At 49.8% G+C, this 22,897-nt stretch overlaps 1 protein-coding gene across 1 annotated transcript; it reads left to right on the top strand.

The window, feature by feature from the left end:
• The first annotated feature begins 273 nt into the window (after nt 1-273).
• polq (polymerase (DNA directed), theta) lies at nt 274-18,438 on the top strand. Its single transcript, XM_067257683.1, has 38 exons — nt 274-343; nt 521-562; nt 1,059-1,249; nt 2,985-3,130; nt 3,173-3,366; nt 3,602-3,769; nt 3,995-4,177; nt 4,830-4,960; nt 5,115-5,271; nt 5,360-5,471; nt 5,584-5,785; nt 5,942-6,083; nt 6,303-6,449; nt 6,704-6,916; nt 7,144-7,286; nt 7,374-7,605; nt 7,741-7,883; nt 8,102-8,295; nt 8,482-8,606; nt 8,719-8,962; nt 9,356-11,051; nt 11,271-11,711; nt 11,904-13,038; nt 13,202-13,339; nt 13,432-13,634; nt 13,792-14,008; nt 14,938-15,131; nt 15,371-15,499; nt 15,607-15,781; nt 15,963-16,086; nt 16,313-16,413; nt 16,537-16,619; nt 16,781-16,882; nt 17,101-17,212; nt 17,354-17,478; nt 17,582-17,736; nt 18,043-18,142; nt 18,325-18,438. The coding sequence occupies exons 1-38, from the start codon at nt 274-276 to the stop codon at nt 18,436-18,438; spliced, it is 8,523 nt and encodes a 2,840-aa protein (XP_067113784.1).
• Nucleotides 18,439-22,897: the final 4,459 nt, after the last annotated feature.

Below are 22,897 nucleotides of genomic sequence, written 5' to 3'. Positions count from 1 at the left end.
TCTGAAACTTGGCCAGGATAAGTGTGCGGTACTTTCGAATTTTAGCACTCGACACACTCGGAACTGTTTTTGTGAAACACCGGGGCGGTCTTTTTGATTTCTGCTGCGAAGAAAGCCATGTTTATGTCTTCTATGAAAATGTTTAGTAAATTACTTTCCGCTTTTGTTCTTTGATTAACTTGTTAATATAAACAAACATGAGATTTATTTTCGAGCTTTATTTATTGTCAATATCAAACTAGAAATTTAATTTGGGGCAGTAACACTGCCAGAATGAGCTCCTCTGGTCCACCTAAAAGGAAATGCTATATGGGACAGCATCAGGTCATCAAGAAAAGAACAGGTGTGTGACAAAGGTTTAGAATTTGCAGGATTGAGCCGAGTTTAGCTTAGGCTCAACACAGCTGGAGTTTAGCCCAGACCAGCTCGGCACGACTCGGGTTTCATCCCTATCCAATCCAGCCCAGCACTCCCCCGAATCCAAGCGCGTGTTTAATTTCTCTTCTCACTGCACTTTCAGCCCAGACAAATGAAGCTGCATCACCGAGTCAAGATCTCTCAGGTATACACACAAATACACACATACTGCTGCTTATGCTTCTCACACACACACACACACACACACACAAACACATGCTTGTAGCTTTGGCTTAGAGAGATTCAGCTCGCCTTTGGAAGATGAGGCCTCTGAACCTGGATTGGGAATAGGCTGGTTGTCACAGGCTGGGTCCGATCCTCCTTCCCCAATACTTAGAATTGGCCTGGTGTTAGAGAGGGTTCCGAGGCCTCATCCCTGCTCTTTCCTGCGCTAGTGAGAAAGGAGAGTGTGTGTGAGTGTGTGAGAGATTGCACAAGTGTGTGTTGGTGTGTCGATGCACGCATGTCAGGATGTGAGCGTACTGCACATATGTAGATGTTGGTGTTCCGTGTGTGTGTGTCTAACTGAAGTACAACTCGTTTTCTCGCATGCGTCCATAACTCTTCTCCCTCTTCTCTGCTTCCTCCTCCTGCCGTCACGGCCTCCCTCCCCCTCCCCTCCCTCCCCCATCTTCCTGCAGACCTGCCCATGGAAGAGCAGCTACGAAGGCTGCAGGAGGAGCGGACCTGCAAGGTGTGCATGGACAAGGAAGTCAACATCGTGTTCATCCCCTGCGGACACCTGGTGGTGTGCAAGGAGTGCGCTCCCTCGCTGCGAAAGTGCCCCATCTGCCGGGGCCTGGTGAAGGGAACTGTGCGCACCTTTCTCTCCTAGATAATAAAGAGCCACACCCAAACTATACGGCTGGTTGCTTGCGTTGCAGCAGCTCCTAGAACTGCTCGATGTTCTAACTAGACATATGTTAACTGTAAATCCCCATGGGTCACTCGGATGATCATCTCTGATGTTATTGTATTTAATAAAGGGAAAGAAAAAAAAAAAGTCTTAAGAATACATTTGTTTACGGTTGTTTGGATTAACCTTCAAAAATCATCTCAACAATACGGTGACCAAAGATGTATTTTTCTGTCACCAATTCCATGCCACATGGTTGGCTTCAGCCCGGAAAGTAAAACAAAAAAAAATCCAGCCATACTCAAAACCAAGGCTTACATCCGAACCCAGAAAGGCATGCATGTGGTCTATAACTATAAGTAGGCTAATAGGTGTAGTAGTTACATGATACAGTGTAGGTTGAAAGTAGGTTTACGGTTAGCTCTCCTCTAAATCCCAGGTATGCAGTGAGGGACTTTCAAAAAGTATTGTGACTAGAACGGCTGAAGGAGATCAAAGCATGTCAGCATAGCATGTGTACTGTCGGTTAAGGTGAAGACTGCATCAGGACCAATCAGATGGCTTCCTTAAAAGATTAGTCATAGATCACGCTAGATCCCCTCACAATTCGCAATTCAGGACTGGTCACAAGTCACAACTATAAACTAATAAAGTGTTTGTTGATTATATGCAATTTCATACAAACGAATCAATACTATTCACTTCCTCGTGATAGCGTAGCTTAACCTAGTTAGCCCCGGTCGGTCGGTTTCAAAGTTGACTTGATGACACATGAATTGTCAGACACCGACCCCAAAACACACAAACCAAGCATCTCAAAACGCACCATAATTAAGAGATTATTTACCGTTATCGATTCGGTTCAATCCAAACTCCTATTCCACATGCACAGAACCCTCGAATTTCGGATTGAATGCAAAGCGACATGTTGTGATGAACTTGGGAAAAGTTCATAACTGTTTCCCCACAGTTTGATGCCGCCTGCCGGGGGTGTTATGGCCAGCATGGCCGTGTAGATGGGCGTGTCTGAAACTTGGCCAGGATAAGTGTGCGGTACTTTCGAATTTTAGCACTCGACACACTCGGAACTGTTTTTGTGAAACACCGGGGCGGTCTTTTTGATTTCTGCTGCGAAGAAAGCCATGTTTATGTCTTCTATGAAAATGTTTAGTAAATTACTTTCCGCTTTTGTTCTTTGATTAACTTGTTAATATAAACAAACATGAGATTTATTTTCGAGCTCTATTTATTGTCAATATCAAACTAGAAATTTAATTTGGGGCAGTAACACTGCCAGAATGAGCTCCTCTGGTCCACCTAAAAGGAAATGCTATATGGGACAGCATCAGGTCATCAAGAAAAGAAGGTAGTTAGCATTTGACACATTGACAGCGCAATTCATAATATATAATGCGCACCTATTGCAGTTGACAGTGAGTGTAATGTAATTTACCGTTTGTCGCTAGTGATCATTGTAAACACTTTGGCGCAACCTTCTTATCCTCTGTGTAAAGTATTGTGGTACCTGTGGAGTCACTGACACCAAGACGATCCAGACGCCTACTGGAGACACATGCACTGGGAGATAAATTACATGGAGCCAAACACAAAACACACGGCATGGTGAGTTTGGAACATGTTGATAGTCAGTGGCACGCTTGGACTGTTTGAAGCTGAACGTTAAAAAGGCTTGTTGTGGAACTGTATGTAGGCTGTCGGGCAGTCGTTTGCAGTGGGTGAGTCGTCACTGGCTCTGGATGAGGAAATGCTTCAGGTGTTGGATGCCTTAGAACCCTCTGTAGAGAGAGACGAACAGGGAAGACCAGCCCCACCAGTGGTAAGCTTTCATCCACCTCCGCTACCAGAGAATAAGGGGATTAACCAGAGGATGGGACTTAGAGACCAAGCACCTCTTCAGCCCACTGGACCAGGACCAGGGTCTCACATACCCCACAGCCCAGCAGCACTCCCAGGGGCTGGGGAGAGTGTGTGTGAGGGACCTGGGGGGAGGTGGAGAGCAGACTGTAAAGGCCTGGCCCAGCGACTTCTCTTCAGTGAGGACACCGAGGAGTCAGACCAATCAGAGAAGGGCTGTCTCAAGCCAATGACAACTAACTGCAAGGATGGCTTGCCCCTTCCTACCAAAAAGAACAATCAGAAATCCAGCCATTCCAAAGGGTGAGTGCTCATAGGTCTTCCTGAAATGAATTTAAAAATAAAAATAGAAGAAAACTAACTAGCTATCAACGAACAGGGTTAAGCACAGGTCCAGGAGTTCCCCTCTGGGCACGGAAAAAGGAGACGGGCCAAGTGTACATGCCGACTCCCCATTGGACACCTCTGGTAACTACATCCTGTTCAGCCCCACCCACCTGGCCGCGGCGAGGGAGAGGGCAGAACTGCAGCGCTCGCTGAGGAACCAGTCCGTCTCCGTGCTTACGCCCCCTACAGGCCTGGAGGCCAACTCCCTCAACGACACAGTGCCCCAGCCAGGTAGTAGGACAGTCAGCCACAGCCTGTAGAAGGTCTGGACTGAACTTACACCTAACAAAAGTTGTTTTTAAATTGAGTTTAGAGCTTATAGTTATAGCATGTATGAGCAAGCTCTTCACATCCAGTAGGTCTATGGTGTAGACCTTGTGCTACACCATTCTATTCAATATGTCTATCAGCGGCCAGTGTGTCTAGGTGTTTTATGTAAACCCCTCCCCCTCCCTCCAGGTCAGAATGCGGCTATATGCGCCCCAGGGGAGCAGGCTGACAGGCTGCAGCTGTCCAGCTGGGGTCTACCCCGGCCTGTCCTGGAGCGCTACCACAGACACAGGCTCACCCACATGTTTGACTGGCAGGCTCAGTGCCTCATGGTGGGACAGGTGCTGCAGGGACGCAACCTGGTGTACTCTGGTGAGTGTGATCCACAGTAACCTGGTGTACTCTGGTGAGTCTGATCCACAGTAACCTGGTGTACTCTGGTGAGTCTGATCCACAGTAACCTGGTGTACTCTGGTGAGTGTGATCCACAGTAACCTGGTGTACTCTGGTGAGTCTGATCCACAGTAACCTGGTGTACTCTGGTGAGTCTGGTCCACAGTAACCTGGTGTACTCTGGTGAGTCTTATCCACAGTAACCTGGTGTACTCTGGTGAGTCTTATCCACAGTAACCTGGTGTACTCTGGTGAGTCTGATCCACGGTAACCTGGTGTACTCTGGTGAGTCTGATCGGCAGCACCCTGGTTCTCCTCTGGTGAACAGCCTGCTGGTCCTGGCTGCTGGTGGGAATCGGATCTGTTCCAACCTGGTCTGTTTGTCTCTCTCTCATGCTCTCTCTCTCTCACTTTCTCTCTTCCTTTCTTTTTTTCTCTCTCTCTCTCTCTCTCTCTCTCTCTCTCTCTCTCTCTCTCTCTCTCTCTCTCTCTCTCTCTCTCTCTCTCTCTCTCTCTCTCTCTCTCTCTCTCTCTCTCTCTCTCTCACTCACTCACTCACTCACTCACTCACTCACTCACTCACTCACTCACTCACTCACTCACTCACTCACACACACCCTCCTCCATGTAGCTCCCACCAGTGCTGGGAAGACCCTGGTGGCGGAGCTGCTGATGTTGAAGCGTGTGCTGGAGACCAGGAGGAAGGCCCTCTTCATCCTGCCCTTTGTCTCCGTGGCCAAGGAGAAGATGCACTACCTGCAGGTCCGCCATGGACGCCTGGACAGATATGCATGGGAGTGTGTGTGGTTGTCTGTGTTTGTGTCTGGGCGTGAGTGTGTAATTGTGTCTGTAGATGCCTGTGTGTGTGGTAGCCTTTGTGCGTTTGTGTAACTGTCGAGTGTCTCTATCCGTGTAGAGTGTGTTTGAGGAGGCAGGGGTGCGCGTGGAGGGGTACATGGGGAGCACCTCTGCTGCGGGCGGCTTCACGTCACTGGATGTGGCCGTGTGCACCATAGAGAAGGCCAACTCTCTCGTCAACAGACTCATAGAGGAAGACAGCCTGGATCTACTGGGTAAAGTGTGTGTGTGTGTGTGCATGTTAAAAGGACAGGGTGCAAGAGAGAGTGGGGGGACGAGACGACGTTTTGTTGTCTGCTGCAGGTATGGTGGTGGTGGATGAGCTCCACATGGTTGGAGACTCTGGGAGAGGATACCTCCTGGAACTGCTGCTCACCAAGATCCGCTACATCGCCCAGAAGCAAAACGCATCGGGGTGTGTGTGTGTGTTAAAAGCGTGGTGGTCGTGCATAATTCAAGCAAGGTTGTTTCTTTTTCAAAAAGTATCAAAAGTATAACATTTTATTTTTGAACATGTATATGTGTAGGTCTCTGTCTGAGGGGATCCAGATTGTGGGTATGAGTGCCACCCTGCCTAACCTGGAGCTCTTGGCTGGCTGGCTGGACGCGGAGCTCTACCAGACAGACTACAGGCCCGTGCCCCTGCAGGAGTGGCTCAAGGTGGGCAGCAACATCTACGACAGCAGCCTCTCCCTGGTCCGCTCGTTCGCACCCGCGCTGGCGGTCAAGGTATGAAAACGAAAAAGTGGTCTGTTTATCTACGTGATGGCTGATCCTAGCATATTTGCTCATGAAGATGACTTTAAGTATTCTTACCTCGAGAAGTATACTGTGCGTATATGTGTAGAATTGATCGTGTGTAAACTAATTTGTGCGTGTGTATAGGGGGATGATGACCACATAGTGAGTCTGTGCTATGAGACTGTTAGAGAGGGGCACTCCGTCCTGCTGTTCTGCCCTTCCAAGATCTGGTGTGAGAAGCTGTCGGACGGCATTGCCAGAGAGTTCTACAACCTGAAACGCACAGGTAGAACCCTCACACACCCAACACACACAACTACGCCATGACCCTCAACCGCACACACACACAGTCATCAATACTTGTACAGGACCCGCATTCAAAGGTGCTCATGATTTCTTTGTTTTAAAGGCTTTTGAAATTCAATGTGTGTGAAATGAAGTGTTCTTCTGACCTCAGTTTAGTTTTTTTTATCGCTGACTGTCTTGTGTCTCCCGTCCCTCTCAGAGGGGCAGGGAGATGGTGACCTCCAGGCCGTGTGTCTGGACCAGGGAGGACTGGTGGATGTGTTAGCCCAGCTGAGGCGCACCCCGGCTGGGCTAGACCCCATGCTGCAGCGCACTGTTCCCTGGGGGGTGGCCTTCCACCATGCCGGTAAAAAAATGCGGGTTTTTAAACCCCAAACACACACAGTACATTTACCACATCAAGCCCCGGGATATCTTCATGGGGTTATCTCAACTCATTTACGTACTTCAAGTATTTCACTCCAACTGCATATCAATAAGGGCTCCAGAATTAAGATAAGGAGACTTTGAGAATCAAGCCACTGACCCAGTGACAACCCAAGCAAACCCTTCCTGGGTCAAACTGGTGTACTCCGATGCCCCCTATGTTGTCATTTTAAGGCTTGACGTTCGACGAGCGAGACGTGTTGGAGGGGGCGTTCCGCCAGGGACTGGTCAGGGTGCTGGCCGCCACCTCTACCCTCTCCTCGGGGGTCAACCTCCCGGCCCGCAGGGTCATCATACGAACACCCACCTTCAACGGACGCCTGCTGGACCCGCTCACCTACAAGCAGATGGCCGGCCGGGCGGGGAGAAAGGGAGTGGACACCATGGGTAAGGAGAGAGGGGAGGGGGGGGGAGGGGGGGGAGGGGACAAAGGTAATGTATCAGGATCTGCAGGACCTAGAGGAGGAAACCTTATTACATGTATAAACACTGTGTATATTCCCACATTACTTTATTTGAGAAGGACATTGGTTAACAACGCTCTAACTATTTAGCCAGCGGAACATGTCTCTATCTTTCTCTCCCTCACCCTCCTCTCCTTTCCTCCTTCTCAGGGGAGAGCGTGCTGGTGTGTAAGGAGGCGGAGCGTCAGAAGGGTGTCAGCCTCCTCCAGGGCTCCCTTCAGCCAATCAGCAGCTGTCTGGTGAAGAGGGAGGGGGAGGGCGTGACCACCAGCATGCTCCGAGCCATCCTGGAGGTAAAAAAAAAACTGAACACTAACTAACCAACTATTAAGGAAAGTTTTTCTTTCCAGCACTAATACACTTGAAATTCTCGTCCCCAGATTATTGTCGGAGGCGTGGCCAGCACTCCACAGGATGTGAGGTTGTATGCTTCCTGTACTCTGCTAGCTGCTAGTCTGCAGCCTGGCCAGAGACCAGAAGGGGGCGCCGTGGAGAGGAAGGCCAAGAAGGGAGGCCGGGGACGGGGGCCGGAGGCTAACGAGGGGGCGATCGAGGCCTGCGTGGACTGGCTGATGGAGAACGAGTTCATCAACATCCAAAAAGAAGGAGAAGGTGAGAGAGAGAGCTGTGGAGCTAACATCAACAAGCTAACACGGCATCATCGTCAAACCTTTCCCAAACGTTGAACCTCTTTCCTTCAACTAGTCACCTCTCTTTGTCTCCTCTCTCCCTCTCCTCTCGCCGCAGAGGAGCGGTACTGCCCCACCCTCCTGGGCGCGGCCACCCTCTCCTCCTCCCTCTCTCCCCCCGAGGCTCTTGGGATATTTGCCGACCTCCAGCGGGCCATGAAGGGCTTTGTACTGGAGAACGACCTTCATATCCTCTACCAGGTGCAGCACCCACACTCACTCACTCACTCACACAAACTCACTCACTCACTCACACAAACTCACTCACTCACACACAAACTCACTCATTTTCACTCTCTCTCTCTCTCTCTCTCTCTCTCTCTCTCTCTCTCTCTCTCTCTCTCTCTCACTCACTCACTCACTCACTCACTCACACACACACAGTACACACACCCGGTCCTCACCGTGTCTCTCTGTAGATCACTCCAGTGTACGGTGAGTGGACCACCATCGACTGGTACCAGTTCTTCTGCCTGTGGGAGCAGCTGCCCTCGTCCATGAAGCGCGTGGCCGAGCTGGTCGGCGTCCAGGAGGGCTTCCTCGCTCGCTCCGTCAGCGGCAAGCTCGTCGCCAAGACGGAGAGGCAGCACAGGCAGATGGCTGTACACAAACGGTACACACACACACACAGATATATACACACACACATGTATTTACACTGCTGGCCATGATGACTCAAGTTACCGATAAACAAAAAGGAAAAGAGGAAGAGGGTAAAAAAACACAGTTGAAAGTAGAAGTACACACTTATCAAATGACCCCTCCCACCTCCCTCCCTCTCTTCTTCTTCTGTCTGTAGGTTCTTCACCACTCTGGTCCTACAGGACCTAGTCAATGAGGAACCGCTGGGTGCCGTGGCAACGAAATACAACTGCAACCGTGGGCAGCTGCAGTCCCTTCAGCAGTCAGCATCTACCTATGCTGGTACACACACACACACATACCTACCTACAAACTCCACCTTCAATACACAGCCACACATACACCCCCCCTAACACACCATGCTGAGGTCCTACATGTCCCCCCCCTTCCTCAGGCATGGTGACGGTGTTCTGTAAGCGCCTGGGCTGGCACACCCTGGAGCTGCTGCTGTCCCAGTACCAGACCCGGCTGAGCTTCGGGGTGCAGCGGGAGCTGGTGGACCTGGTCAGGGTGTCCCTGCTGAACGCGGCGCGGGCCCGCACGCTCTACGGCCAGGGCCTCTGCACCGTGGCCCAGCTGGCCCGCGCCACGCTCACGGAGGTGGAGAAAGCTCTGAGGAAGGCCGTGCCCTTTAAGAGGTGTGGTGTGGGTGTGTGTGTGTTTCACGTTTATGGTTCTGAGGCCCGGTCCACACATACATGCGTATTTATTTTTGGTCACAGAAAATGTGGCTTTCGCAAAACGTCCTCCAGGGTGACATGTAGACAGGGAAAACCCCGTTTTTGGCTTGTCATGTCATTGTTAGCAACTGTTAACCGGAACTGGTAATAACTTTTTTTTCAGGCTTCTGATTGGCCAACATGGCTTAAGGGTTATCCCGCCCCCTGTTGGTCGCCTCTTGGCAGCGTGTGTTAGCGTTTTTATGTGGTGGGAGAATTTGAAAACAGGGCTTGTGTGGACTAGGCCTGAGATTGAATGGATGACAGTGCGGATGATGATGATGGTGGTGGTGGTGTGCATGTCACCCTCAGCTCGAAACGGGCCGTGGACGAGAGTGAGATGGAGGTGGCCGAGAGGCGGAGCCTTCGCTGCGTTTGGGTCAGCGGTGGGCGGGCCCTGACGGAGCGGGAAGCAGCCAATGAGATTGTGTCGGAGGCTAGGCTCCTCCTCCAGCAAGACCTGGCCGATTTAGGAGTGGAGTGGGACCCCGGGACCCTCCCCCCGGAGGCGGGCCTCGACAGCGATCCTGACGAAGACTCTCACAGCTCGCCCGAAACGCAACAAAACCACAGCAAACCTCAGAGGGAGGACGCGAAGAAGGAGGAGAAGAGAGAGGGAGACAGGAGAGGGAGAGGAGAAATGAGGAGGGGGGATGGAAAAACTGAGGAGGAAGTGGGAGAGAGGGAAGGAGCGAACCGGCCAGAAAAGACAGAGGCAAACAGGAAGGGGGGAGAGACGAAAATGAACGAGGGGGGAGGAGCTGGTGGGGAAAAGACGAAGGGAGAAGATGCAGGATTAAGGGCCGGACAGAAGTTAAGGGCTGAGGAAAGAGAGGAGGATCAGGAACAGCCGAGAAGTACCACAGGAAGTTCAGGGCGAGAAATGGGGACGGAAAAAAAGGTAGGACCAACACAGAGACGTGTAGAAACGAAAGTGTCAGAGCAAGCGGAGGAGGTTGAAAGCGCCGGGTCCACCTCTGCGCTTCCGGAAGGACCCATCGCCATCCCCACCCGTCCTGAGAGGAGTCTCACACAGGAGTTAGCTGAGTTGGTCTTCAGCCCCCTTCCCCCACCCCAGCCCTCTCCCTCTCCCATGCCCCCTCCTCGCTTCAGAGCCCCCATCTCCCGCGTGGAGGAACCTCCAGCAGTAGGCTGCGTTTCCTCTGGGACACTAGAGAGGACAGGACCAGCTCAGACAGCTACATCACCCATGCAGACAGGGAAAGGGCACCAGTCTAGAGCTCTGAGGAAAGTGCTCCATTTCATCCATTCAGAGGCAGGGCAAGAGAGGGGAGAGACGGACCCTGTCCGAACCACATCTCCACTCCCTTTGATTCCCAAACACGCACCCCCAACCCCGGCCACGCACCTCCTTCCAGCTCCAGCTTCTCCCCCCTTACTCGACCCCACCCTCCCTCAGAGAGCGGCACCCTCCCCGGCCTCGCCCCCCCAGCCCCTCTCACCGGCTCAGCCTACAGCCCCGCCTCTCTCCCCTGTGGCCAAGCGCAGGAGGCTCGAGGACGAGGAGACGGACGACTTCTCGTCCCCGGAGCTGTATGTCAGAGAGGAGAGGAGGGAGGAGGAGGAGAAGGAGGAGGCCCAGGAAGGAGAGGGCTTCGGGGACAGCTTTGAGCTGGACACCCAGACAGAGCTAATGATCCAGCAGCAGGAGAATCCACAGAGAGAAGTGAAAGCGGGCGACGGAGGGATAGAACGGAGGGAGGGAGCGCTGGGGAGCGCAGCGGAGGAGGAGGGAGAGGAAGAGAGGTGTGTTTTAGAGAGGGAGACGTGTGGGCCTGCCTCAGGGAAGACGGGGAGAGGAGGAGGTTACGGCGACGAGAGTGCAGGTGAAAAGGAAGCCCTGCGTGGGTCTCCGAGCAACGGTGTCCACAGCGACCGTGACGGGGAGGTACTTGGTAGCTCCGTCACCATCGGCAACGGACAACCCAAACTCGGCATCTCTTTAACTGACAGTCAGATGGAAAACTTCCTCAACTACAGTCAAGAGGTAGGGGACCAATGCCCCTCCACACACACTTTACTGGCCACAACCCACAACGTGTGTGTGTGTGTGTGTGTGTGTGTGTGTGTGTGTGTGTGTGTGTGTGTGTGTGTGTGTGTGTGTGTGTGTGTGTGTGTGTGTGTGTGTGTGTGTGTGTGTGTGTGTGTGTGTAAAATAATTGGTCTACACTTTTAGAATCCAAACATCCTGCTTTTCCTCCCTCAGGTCTTAGCAGATGGAGATGGTGGTGTTGATGAAGATGACAAAGAGGATGAACTTCTTGGTAGAGGTGATCTGTCTCGTGTCTCAGTGTCAGATCACGTCACGTCTGACAGTCTGAACGGCAGCAGTAGCTTCCTGTTTGACAGCCTATACGATAGCTCCCTTTTGGCTGCCCTGAGCCCGGAAGAGGAATCTAACCAATCAGAGAAGGAGGAAGTGCAGGGGGAGGGACCAGCTGGCACGGAGGCCGCAAGCCGCCACGAGCTCCCCTCCACACAAGAGAAAAGACGAAGTGGGCTCCTGGCAAATCAGGAGGCAGAAGAGCAGGAGGCTATCCAATGGGGCGAGTCGTCCTTCAACCTATCAGAGTGGGGCGACTCGTTGTTGGTGGGTGAACATTTCCTGGAAAGGCGGAGCCTCCTGAGACACACAGAGAGAACTCAGCAGGAACATAATCCCAACCGTGGTCAAACGGAACATCCCGAACCAACAGACCAACAAGAACCAGAACCACAACACTGTCAGGATACTGCTCAAACTCGCCCTACAGAAGCACAACCGCACCACTGTCAGACAGACCCACTCAAACCCGACCAGTGCACGTTTCAGACAGACCGACCACAACCGCAACATAACCCCGTTCAGACGGACGAACACCACAACACTGAAGACCCAAGCCCCAGCGGACCAACCTTGAGCCGAGAGGTTGGCGTCGAGGAAGAGAGGGAGACGAGGAGAGACGAGGGGAGAGAACGGGAGAGAGCGGACAGAGAGGCAGGGGCCCCGCCCGACCCAGGGGTGTTTAAACACCCGGCACTGCCGAGTCAGCCGACTGACACCTGTCCTCAGTGCAGCCCCGGACTCCAGGACATCTTCGACCGTTGGCCGAGCATGTCCGACCAGCTGTCACCACACACCCTCCTGGGGGGGTCGACATGCACTCACACGCACACGGACGCGCAGCCTGCTAGTGAGGGAGAGCGAGCATTCTCAGAGAGGCAGGCTGTTGGTGGAGAGACCAGAGCGAGCAGCAGTCACAGAGATACAAGAGGGAGACTGGAGGACAGACCTGGTTCTGGTGACCTCATCCCCCCCACACCAGAAACAAACCCCGTCACCCCCAGAGTCAAACGAACCACCTCCTCGGTCCAGTCACCTCTTACCACACGGCCCCTCAACCAATCCACTCCCACTACCGCCCGCCATGACCAACCAGGAGTCCCTGAATGTCCCCAGTCCCGCCCACGGCCCAGAATTGACCCAATCAGCAGTAAGCGACACAGACCTCTGCCAGTCGAGGCTGTATCAGACACTGAACAGCAAGAGTCTACCTCGCACACCCCAAACCCCGACACGCACTTTGGCACTGAGACAAAGGCCCCAGGAGAGCGTACACACTCAACGTTAGACCCCACATCTGTCTCCCATCCCAAAACCCAGCCACGCCCTCGCATTGACCCCAGACCTCCCCCGGCTCCGGCCCAAACCCCGGCCCCCGCCCCCTCACTTCCGCCCCCAGCCGAGGCTCCTTCCCCCCTGGACTCGTCTCTCACCGACGAGGGCTTCACCCTCCAGCTGTCCCAGGATGCCCCTCTCACCCCCGGCAGCCCCGGGGCCTTCTCCATCGTGGACGTGGCGAGCGACAGGCGCCTGTTTAGCACCTTCCTGAGCGAGTGGAGGACGAAGGGCAGGTACTCCCTCGCTCTGGCCTGCGAGAGGAGAGAATACACACAGCCGCCCGACGGAGGGATAGGAGCCAAACACAGAGGAGGTGAGGAAGAGTAACACACAGACACACACACAAACTCAGACACACGCGCACACTCAGACACACATATACACAGTCAGACATGCACATAATACCACGCCCAAGCCAGAACATGTCTTCGTATGTGAGCTAGATCATGCTAACCCCAGCGCTGGGCTGTGTCCAGTCTCGTGTCTTCAGCCCATCTCAGAGCCAGACGGGTTCTCCGTGAGGGGGGGCGAGGGGCTGCTGCTGACCGGCCTGTCTGTCTGCTGGGGGGGGCGCGACGCCTACTACATATCACTGCAACAGAAGCAGAGCACAGGTACACACACACACTAACACAACCGACATGCCTGTGTAGCTACACACAACCCACGCACAACTTCTCCGTCAATTCCTCTCTGTCCCCCACAGATATCAGTTCAAGTCTGGCCCCGCCTCCACTGGATGCTGATTTGCCGGTGGGTGAGAGGCTGGAGCAGGTAAAGGCCTGCCTAAACCGGTCATTGGTTAAAGGTGCAGGAGGCGTGGTTATTACTTACGACATCATCGAGGCGTACAAGACCTTGGTGCTTAGCTGTGGCATTGGTCTAGACGGCAGTTGTGAAGACCCCAAGGTAATGCACGCACACACACAAACATACACGTGTACAAATCACACACATGTACAACACACACAGCATATGTTGTTCGTATTCTCCCTGAGTGAGGGTTTGCGTGCATGCATTACCTCGGGGTCTGTCGAGGTCTTGTAATGCTCTGTGCGTCCTGTAGGTGGCGTGTTGGTTGTTAGACCCTGGCAGTGAGGAGAGGACCCTGGCCAGCGTGGTGACCTGCTTCTGCCCCCAAGAGCTGGATCTGCTGGAGGGCCTGGGGGAGGGGAGACACGCACACACTCACTCCCCACGCCTGAGGGCCGCCACAGAGAGCGTGTTGGTGCACGCTGCCATGGACCAGCTGAACACGCTGCTGGAGAAAGATGGACTGCTAGGTGGGGAACACACACACATTCTTTTTTTTGTCTTCTGTATTTGTGCTGCCGTATAGAAGTGCAGTTATGTCTCATTTAGTGCTGTCAAACGATTAAAATATTTAATGGTGATTAATCGCATTAATGTCATAGTTAACTCGCGATTAATTGCAATTAATCGCACATTCTTATCTATTCTAAATGTCCCTTGATTTCTTTTTGTCCCATTATTTTTTTCTCATTTTAATGCTCTTATCAACATTGAAAAGTGGATTGGATTGCTTCGTTAGTGCAAATGTTTTTTGTTTTTTTTGAAAACAACATTGCAACATTGCCTGGCTTTGACGAGGGGGCGGAGAATTCGCATCAGCTGTGTGCTTGGCCATCAAGTGGTAACTGGACGTGCTGCGATGATAGCTCAGTTCACAACAACAAAACACACAGATCAATTTGGTCTTGTCAATGGAACCATTTGGCAACTTTTTTAAAGTAACCTTTCCATTCAGAATCTTAGTGGCATCCTTTTTGGCATCTCGCGCTCGCTATCCACTCAAAACGTAACGTTAGCCTACTACTGTGTGCGGCGTGCCTGTTGTTTTGTTTCCGGTCTAGCTAGATCCGGTGTGGTGTTGTAGTTTTTCAAACGTCAGTAGTCGTTGCAACAGCATGTGAAAAAAACTACAAAGTTTGCTAGGCCAAAAAGAACGTTAATCTCGCGATAAAAGAATTAACGCCGTTAAAATGGGTTTGCGTTAACGCCGTTAATAACGCGTTTAACTGACAGCACTAGTCTCATTATGTCTTAAAGCATTTTTTCGTAACTTTTTTGTGCCTAAGACTTCTGCACAGTACTGTGCGCACACACACCTGCATGATATTCCTCCTAATCCACTGTTCAGTTTCACCATGTTAAATTTTCAATGTATTCATGCTGTGTGTGTGTGCCCCAGACGTGTTCCGCCGTGTGGAGATGCGTTCGCAGGTGTGTCTGGCTCTGCTGGAGCTGAACGGGGTGGGCTTCAGCGTGGAGGAGTGCGAGAGACAGAAGCACGTGATGCAGGCCAAGCTCTCTGCCCTGGAGGCCCAGGCCTACAGCCTGGCCGGGCACAGCTTCTCCCTGACCAGCATCGACGACATAGCCCAGGTCTGACCTGAAGCTAGCTCTGTCTGTCTGTCTGTCTGTCTGGAGATACACACATGTGCATGACTCTACCTTGTCTGTCCATTTGACACTCTCTGTTAAAGGTGTGTGTGTGTGTGCGTGTATGACTCTACCTTGTCTGTCCATTTGACACTCTCTGTTAAAGGTGTGTGTGTGTGCGTGTATGACTCTACCTTGTCTGTCCATTTGGCACTGTCTGTTAAAGGTGTGTGTGTGTTCAGATTATGTTTCTGGAACTGCGTCTGCCTCCTAATGGAGACGTGACTGGTCTGAAGAACAAGAGGACCCTGGGATACGCCAGGAGAGGAGCGGGGAGGGTGCGCCTGGGCAAGCAGTTTAGCACCACCAAGGTAACTCTCTCACACACACACACACACACACAGCCAGCCATGCAACAACATGCAGCTGGGAACTGAAACATGCAAGGTTTCATCGGTCGCTTACCTGACATCATCAGGACGTTCTGGAGAAGCTCCGCCCCCTGCACCCGTTCCCAGGGGTGATCCTGGAGTGGAGGAGGATCACCAACGCTATGACCAAGGTGGTGTTCCCTCTCCAGAGAGAGAGACAACACCACCCTCTGCTGGCCATGGACAGGATACACCCTGTGTCTCAGACACACACCGCCACAGGTAGATGAACACACCCACGCAGATGTCAACATAGCCCTACACAACAATAACCAAATGCGTTAGCGTGTTACCCATCTAGCTGAGTTAAGGTTATATGGGCTCATTAACAAATACAGTGTATTCTATAACATGTATTTGTTATGACATATGTTATGCAATGTTTCTTGTTTCCCCGTGCCAGGCCGAGTGAGCTTCACTGAGCCCAACATCCAGAACGTTCCGAAAGACTTTGAGATCCAGATGGCCACCGTTGTGGGCGAGAGCCCCCCCTCACAAGATGGCCGCCATGCTGCCACCCGGCCAGGGTACGTGGGGACCACAGGGAGAGACCGAGAGGGTGACCGTAGGGACACAGAGTGCTGGGGTGGATGGGAGGAGAGACCACAGGAAAAGGCATGCTGGAGAGAGGAGCTGAGTCAAAAGGGGCTCTGTGGAGATCTCAGAGAAAAGCACAGAAAAGATAGTCTCCCTCCAGCTGTACGCTCCTAGGGTGACATTCATAACGATGACACGGTGGGTTTGTCCTCCCAGCAGGAGAGGGCGCTCCAGGCTGCCAGCCCCTCCTGCAGGCAGTCCAGAGAAGGATGTCGCCTTCTCCGTCAGCATGAGACACGCCTTCGTACCCTTCTCAGGTTAGGCCACCCCCTCCTTTGGCTTTGCGTGCGCGTGCAGTCAAAATGAGTTTTGATTGGATTCATTGAAGGTGTGTCTCTCTATCTCTCTCTACCTCCCTCTATCTCTCTCTCTTTCTGTAGGAGGGATGATCCTAGCTGCTGATTATTCCCAGTTGGAGCTGCGGGTGCTAGCTCACCTCTCTAAGGACCGGCGTCTCCTACAGGTCAGGAGATGCACGCATGCACAAACACAGTCTGACAGGAATGCTGACAGCAAAATGGTCCTCACCTGATGCACTCTCTCTGTCTTTCTCTCTGTGTCTCTCTCTCTCTCTGTCTGTCTCTCTCTGTCTCTGTCTCTCTCTGACACGTGTGTCTGAGCCAGGTGCTGAATGGAGGGGTGGATGTTTTCCGCTGCATCGCGGCAGAGTGGAAGAACATAACCCCAGATGCTGTGAAGGACGGCCTCAGACAGCAGGCCAAGCAGGTGGGGTGGGGGGGGGGGGGGGGGGGGTGCTAGCGAGGCTAGTTGGTCAAGAACAAAATCAAAAGGGCTGGCTGAGGCTGACTGGCCGATAAACAAATACACACATACTCACTTCATGAAGGTGTGCCACTTACAAATCAGCTAAGTCCCGAAATATGACAAGTCACATCATGACAAGTCATTAATGTGTGTTAAACATGTGTGCATGACATGCTCAGATTTGCTATGGCATCATCTACGGGATGGGAGCCAAGTCTCTGGGGGAGCAGATGGGCGTGGATGAGAACGATGCTGCCTGTTACATAGAGAGCTTCAAGGCCAGATACACAGGTAGACACCATTGCACCATTCCTGTTCAACTTGTGTGTTGTGTTCATGATTGGTTAAGAGTATGTTTCTGTGTGTGTATTTCACTCTCTTTTTCTGTGTATGTGTTTCTCTGTCTCTGTGTGTGTGTGTGTGTCCATCCAGGGATCCAGTCCTTCCTGAGAGACACGGTGAAGAGCTGTGTAAAAAAGGGCTACGTTCAGACACTGCTGGGACGCAGGAGATACCTGCCTGGGATCACAAACGGCAACACCTACGCCAGGGCACATGTATGTGTGTGTGTGAGGGGGTGTGAGGCCCATCTGAAGTGTTATAACACATCTTATCTCTGATGTTTGACTGTAACAGAGTGTGTGTGGTTCTGCCTCTCAGGCAGAGCGCCAGGCGGTGAACACCACTGTTCAGGGTTCAGCTGCTGACATCGTTAAACTGGCCACTGTCAACATCCAGCAGAGACTACAGGAAACCTTCCCTACTGCCCCCCTGTCACATCAACACCCACACTCAGGTAACACACACAGTAGCAAGTAGCTCACAACATTTACAAAAGGTACACATCATGTGACTATTTCAAATATGTCTGTATGAACACAAACACTAATGGCCTTTGCACACATTTGAGTCCAAAATTCGTGTCTGAAATGTTTGCACGTTAAAAAACGTTATGTCAATCACGCTTACACACTACCTCCGAAACATTTAGAGTTTTTTTGACAATTCAAAGCCACCAAATTTTGAGGCTGACGATTACAAAAAAACGCATACGAACATTTCGCACTCAGTGTGCAAAGGCCTTTACTGTGGTACTGATACATCGATGGCTGTGCAGACAGGGGCCGTAGCAGGACATGGCCTCGGGTCAGAGGGGCTTACTTCATCCTGCAGCTGCATGACGAGCTGATCTACGAGACCACAGAAGAAGACCTCATTCGGGTATGACTGAACCCTGAGCTTTAACCCCTGACCTTTAGCACCCTAACCTTGATAGACACCCCAGTGTCTAAGTGTGATAGACAGGCCCAGGCCTTAACTCTTCAAGGCTGCCTACAGTGCGATACAGGGAAATACTGTGTAAGGACAGAATTTCAGACCTGTTTTTCCTCCATCTCCCTTAGGTGGCTCAGATAGTGAAGAGAGAGATGGAGTCAGCAGTCAAGCTTTATGTGAAGCTCAGAGCCAAAGTCAAGGTGGGACCCAGCTGGGGTGACCTCCAGGACATGGAAATATGAAGGGGGGTTGAAAGTGGCCTTAGACATACTGAAGCAGGACTTGACAGCTTTACACAAGTGTTGCTTTCTGTGTTTTTCTACGTATATTTCTGTGTGATAGTCATTTATTCTCAACAATATACTGAATGGACTGAAATGTTTAACATATTTTAAAGTGTCAAGATAAGTTTTAATCTCTGCTGTTTACCAATGAACTGAATGTAGTAATGCATATGTATATTTTTAATCCTCTAAATTGTGATCCTGTGTAAAAGTTATTTGTCGGGGTATCGTATTTGATCCCATGATTACATATGAATAATATTGTGTTTGAAACATACAGTAAATGTAATCCATGAATCTCTGAATGTAACCTCCATACTGTGCTGTATGTTAGGATGATTTGTAAATAAAACAAATATATATGAGCAGAGCATCAACAGAGAGACCTCTTTATTAATATCATTTAATAACTATTGAAGCATCTGGTGCTGGAACACCTCAAATCCATCACGGACCCTCTCCTGGACCCCCCTGCAGTTTGCCTACAGAGCCAACAGGTCTGTACATACAGCTACAATTAAAACACGAACAAGGTGCTTGGACTGGGGCAGCTAGCTGAGCCAGTGGTTAGCTGGTCAGGTCCATGCTGGCATGCACGAAGCTAAAATGTTTTGGAGGGAAACAAGAGCTTGCTTATGAAAAATAATGTCTGTATCTTACTTCGACTCGAATGCCGGAGGAGTTCCCGAACAGACCTACACTGCTACAATTACAGACAGGAAAGAATGTAGTCCCACTGCTTTGTATGGATTTCAAAATAAAAGATTTACTACATGACAACGTGTGGCGCAAATGAGCGAAATAACAATGATTGCAGATAATTTATTGGAGTGATTTAAATGATGAGAAATATTGACGTAGGCCGATGTATATTTATATCAATACGTTCCATCTTTATGAAAAATACATCCGAATGCTACACATAATGACGTACAAAAAAACGTCATAATGTGTTATCTGCATACTTTATAGTAACATTACAGAGCTTGCTCATATTTCTTCTGAACAAGCAGGTAAACAGTACAGCTTTCTCAGGAGATTTTCTCAGTCAGGCTAATCAGCCAATTTTGTGTTTTTGGTGAGTAATTCTTATTTACTTATTAATATTTACTTTGTATAATATTAGTCGTAACATTGTATTTTAATACTTTGTTTATTTCACATTGCCTGGTGAATCTTTGGAACGGACGGAAAAAGGTGACGTTTGTGTTTTAACAACGTTTCTGTACTTAGTTATTGCTTAGGGAATTGTTCAAATCTGTGAATATATTTCCAACTTTACCTGTCTTGGCTATATACAACCAATTCATAATGTATCAGTAAGGCAGAGATAATGATATGTAGAGAACCAGCCTTTTATTGCCAAATTGTATATTAGTGCTGGCTATATTCATAATGAGAGATTATTCTGATTATTTAAAAACGGAAAAAACTGAAAGTAGTGTCATTGTTTATGCAAATCACGTCTTAAAGAAAGCACAATCGTAATTACCAAATGAGAAATATTGACGTATATTTATTTAAAATGATATATAAATATCTGTATAAAAGTAGCTTATGTCCAAATGCTACACATTATGACGTAGGCTACAACAACGTCATAATGGTGTACATTCATACATTAATCTAACATTACAGAGCTACCTCACATTTCTTCTGAACAAGTGAACGGTAATTACTGTCTAGCTTTTTCTGAAGATTTTCTCAAGATAATCAGCCAATTTGGTGCTTTTCGGTGAGTAATTCTTCTTAACACATTAATACTTAGTTTAATCTTACATGTAACGGAATTTAATGCTAAATGTAATCCACACTTCTGTAATGCAGTTACCGTCAATAACATGGGTGTACAACTAAAAACAAATGTCCTCCACATTCAAAATTCAGTACATTTACAGCAAGTTTTGATACATGGTTTTCTTATTGTGCATTGTTATCACAGACCACATCAGTAAAAAGAGACTCAAGACTCACAAACATTAAGGACAGGCAGATTGATGGCTGCAACAAACATGCCGAATCCAGACTCTCCCAGTCAGGTCAGCTCCTCTCTAATAACACTTTCCCATATCACTGTTATTGGCCATAGGCTAATGCAGGGGTTTTCAGAGACTAGATTTATGCAAACCGTGCCCTGACTAATTAACGATGTTGATGATTCTCCACAGTCTGACAGAGTGACAGCATTGCTGAAGAGAAGGGATGAGCGTCCTCTTTCCTCCATCAGCTTGTCATACTCGGATGTCACAACTGACTCAGAAACTGATGGTGAATCTCAGGTGAGAGAGCTGTACCTGATGCTGACATTGGGTTATATATTGTTTTCTGTAACGGCGAGTAACCATGGTTGGTGAAGACTAACGACGTATCTTTCACAGAGTGATGATCCTCAGTACCATCATCCTTGGACCAAAAGAAGTGGCAAGGATTCAACCAAGGGGGATGACCTGTCTCTCCATTCATTTGATGAGGCAGATTTTCTGGTCAGCTTGTGCATAGTGATAAGTGAAATGGATAAGGTCTTGCATCAACTTACATTTAAATACTTAAACACCAAACATAGTCAAATCCCAGTGACTGTGTCTCTAATGTAGGGAGATGAACGTGATGGAATCAGTTCCCGACAGAATGTCAAAGAGTCGAAAAATGGGGATGACCTCTCTATTCATTCATTCGATGAGGCCGATTTTCTGGTCAGTTTGTGCATCAAAAGCATCAAGGTACATTACATTTTTGAACATAGACTAACAATATGTTACCATCTGACCCACAGTGTGATGAGGACTGTGACCATAGCGTGAAACCTGTTCAGGACAAACGCCTGGTATGTGTGTGACAAAAGGTCTATGAATTGGCCTGTTTTTCTGTTCAGATTTTCCCCTCTGCCCTGTTCCTGCACATTGTACTTTACTCTTGCTCTCCCTCTAGAATCGTGTTACGGATTGCGAAGTCCAGGACATTCTGTCTCCCTCTGTGAGTGTACGGGAAGAGAACAGAGCCAATCTGCGGAAGAGAGCCAGGCAGGCCCGTGCCGAAAGACACAATTTCTTTAAAATGTATGAAAAAATCCTGCAAGACCTGGAACGTGACGCAAACATGGAGGAGATCCCGAACACCAAACACGTCAAAGACGTGTCTGCTGTGAAGATCCAGAGACAAGGCCAGGTGGGTGCAGCCCTGATAAGATACATGAACAAGTACATATTCATTGATTCAGCTATTGGTTGATTCAAGGTATCGAATGACACTATCCTGATTAAGTTGGTCGATTGTCATCCTAAAGCGCCATGGAAAGATCTCAGGTCCCACATGCCAAAAGGTTATATCTTCTCTTGTCTCCCCAGGATCTCTCTGAGATAGAGATCAGTCCTGTGGTCCCCTTCTCCATTGAGGATGCCGCGGAGTCAACCCCTCTGACTCCTCCTACTCCCGAGGTCCTCCTCTTGAACAAGCAGGTCCCCCAGGCTCCTCTCAACTGTGTCACCGTTGGAGTTGTGACTCCTAGCAGGCCTGAGACTCTGCCTGCTGTGGGGTGTTTGCCCCACTCTCGTCTGCCACCAATCACCAACTTGAGCACTGATGCAAAGAAGCTGCTGCAAGGAGGATTGGAAGAGCTCCAGCAGGTGGGTCATTATCATCACAGGCAAATATATGATGATATTCACAAGGCATAAATCACAATATGCACAATAACTGACTTTGATAATAACTGAAATTGTGGACTAATGAGGCTTGAAAAGAACCACGATTGGTTCATTGTCATCCATGTAAGCATGTGTTCTGTTTTTAGGATATGACGAAGCAGACAACGGGGAAAAAGAAGGCCAAAGCCCAGTCACACATCCAACCACTGACTGTGGAGGAAGATTCCATTAACAACGGGAAGGAAAAGAAAAAGAAAAATGTGGGAAAGAGGTGAGGGCAGATAGCAGAAAGGCTAAATGAAGGGGGTCGTACAATGTGGTTAAAGAGCGCAAGACCCTCATTGTAAGGATGTGAGAATGCATACTGGTATGGCAGATTACATTTGATGTTTTTTCTTATGATTGACAGGTTTCTCCAGTGGCTGTCGCGCAAACTCATATGCGGCTGTTGTTCAGATGTTTAACAAACATCATGCATGCATATTCATGCTCTTTCACTACACTGAGATCATGTAGACATACACACTCCACCCTTACACACACATACACACACATTCACTCTCTTTTTCTCTCTCTTTCTCTCTCTCTCCCTCTCTCACACAAACACACATTCACTCTCTCTCTCTTTCGCTCTCTCTCTCCCTCTCTTTCACACACACACACACACACACACACACACACACACACACACACACATACACTCACTCTCTCTTTTTCTCTCTCTCTCTTTCTCACACACACACACACACACACACAAACATCTACACACATTC

The sequence above is a fragment of the Osmerus mordax genome, chromosome 19, assembly GCF_038355195.1.
Source record: "Osmerus mordax isolate fOsmMor3 chromosome 19, fOsmMor3.pri, whole genome shotgun sequence".
Lineage (NCBI taxonomy): Eukaryota > Metazoa > Chordata > Actinopteri > Osmeriformes > Osmeridae > Osmerus > Osmerus mordax.
Note: the sequence above shows the minus strand (reverse complement) of the source record. Positions and strands in the feature narration are given on the sequence as shown.

Bases quoted from the DNA above. Each gene is read 5' to 3' on its own strand.
- polq (XM_067257683.1), top strand. From the start codon at position 274: ATGAGCTCCTCTGGTCCACCTAAAAGGAAATGCTATATGGGACAGCAT. The intron at 3,367-3,601 runs GTCTCAAGCCAA...ATGCCGACTCCC, and splicing joins AGACCAATCAGAGAAGGGCT to CATTGGACACCTCTGGTAAC. The intron at 3,770-3,994 runs GTAGGACAGTCA...CCCTCCCTCCAG, and splicing joins CACAGTGCCCCAGCCAGGTA to GTCAGAATGCGGCTATATGC.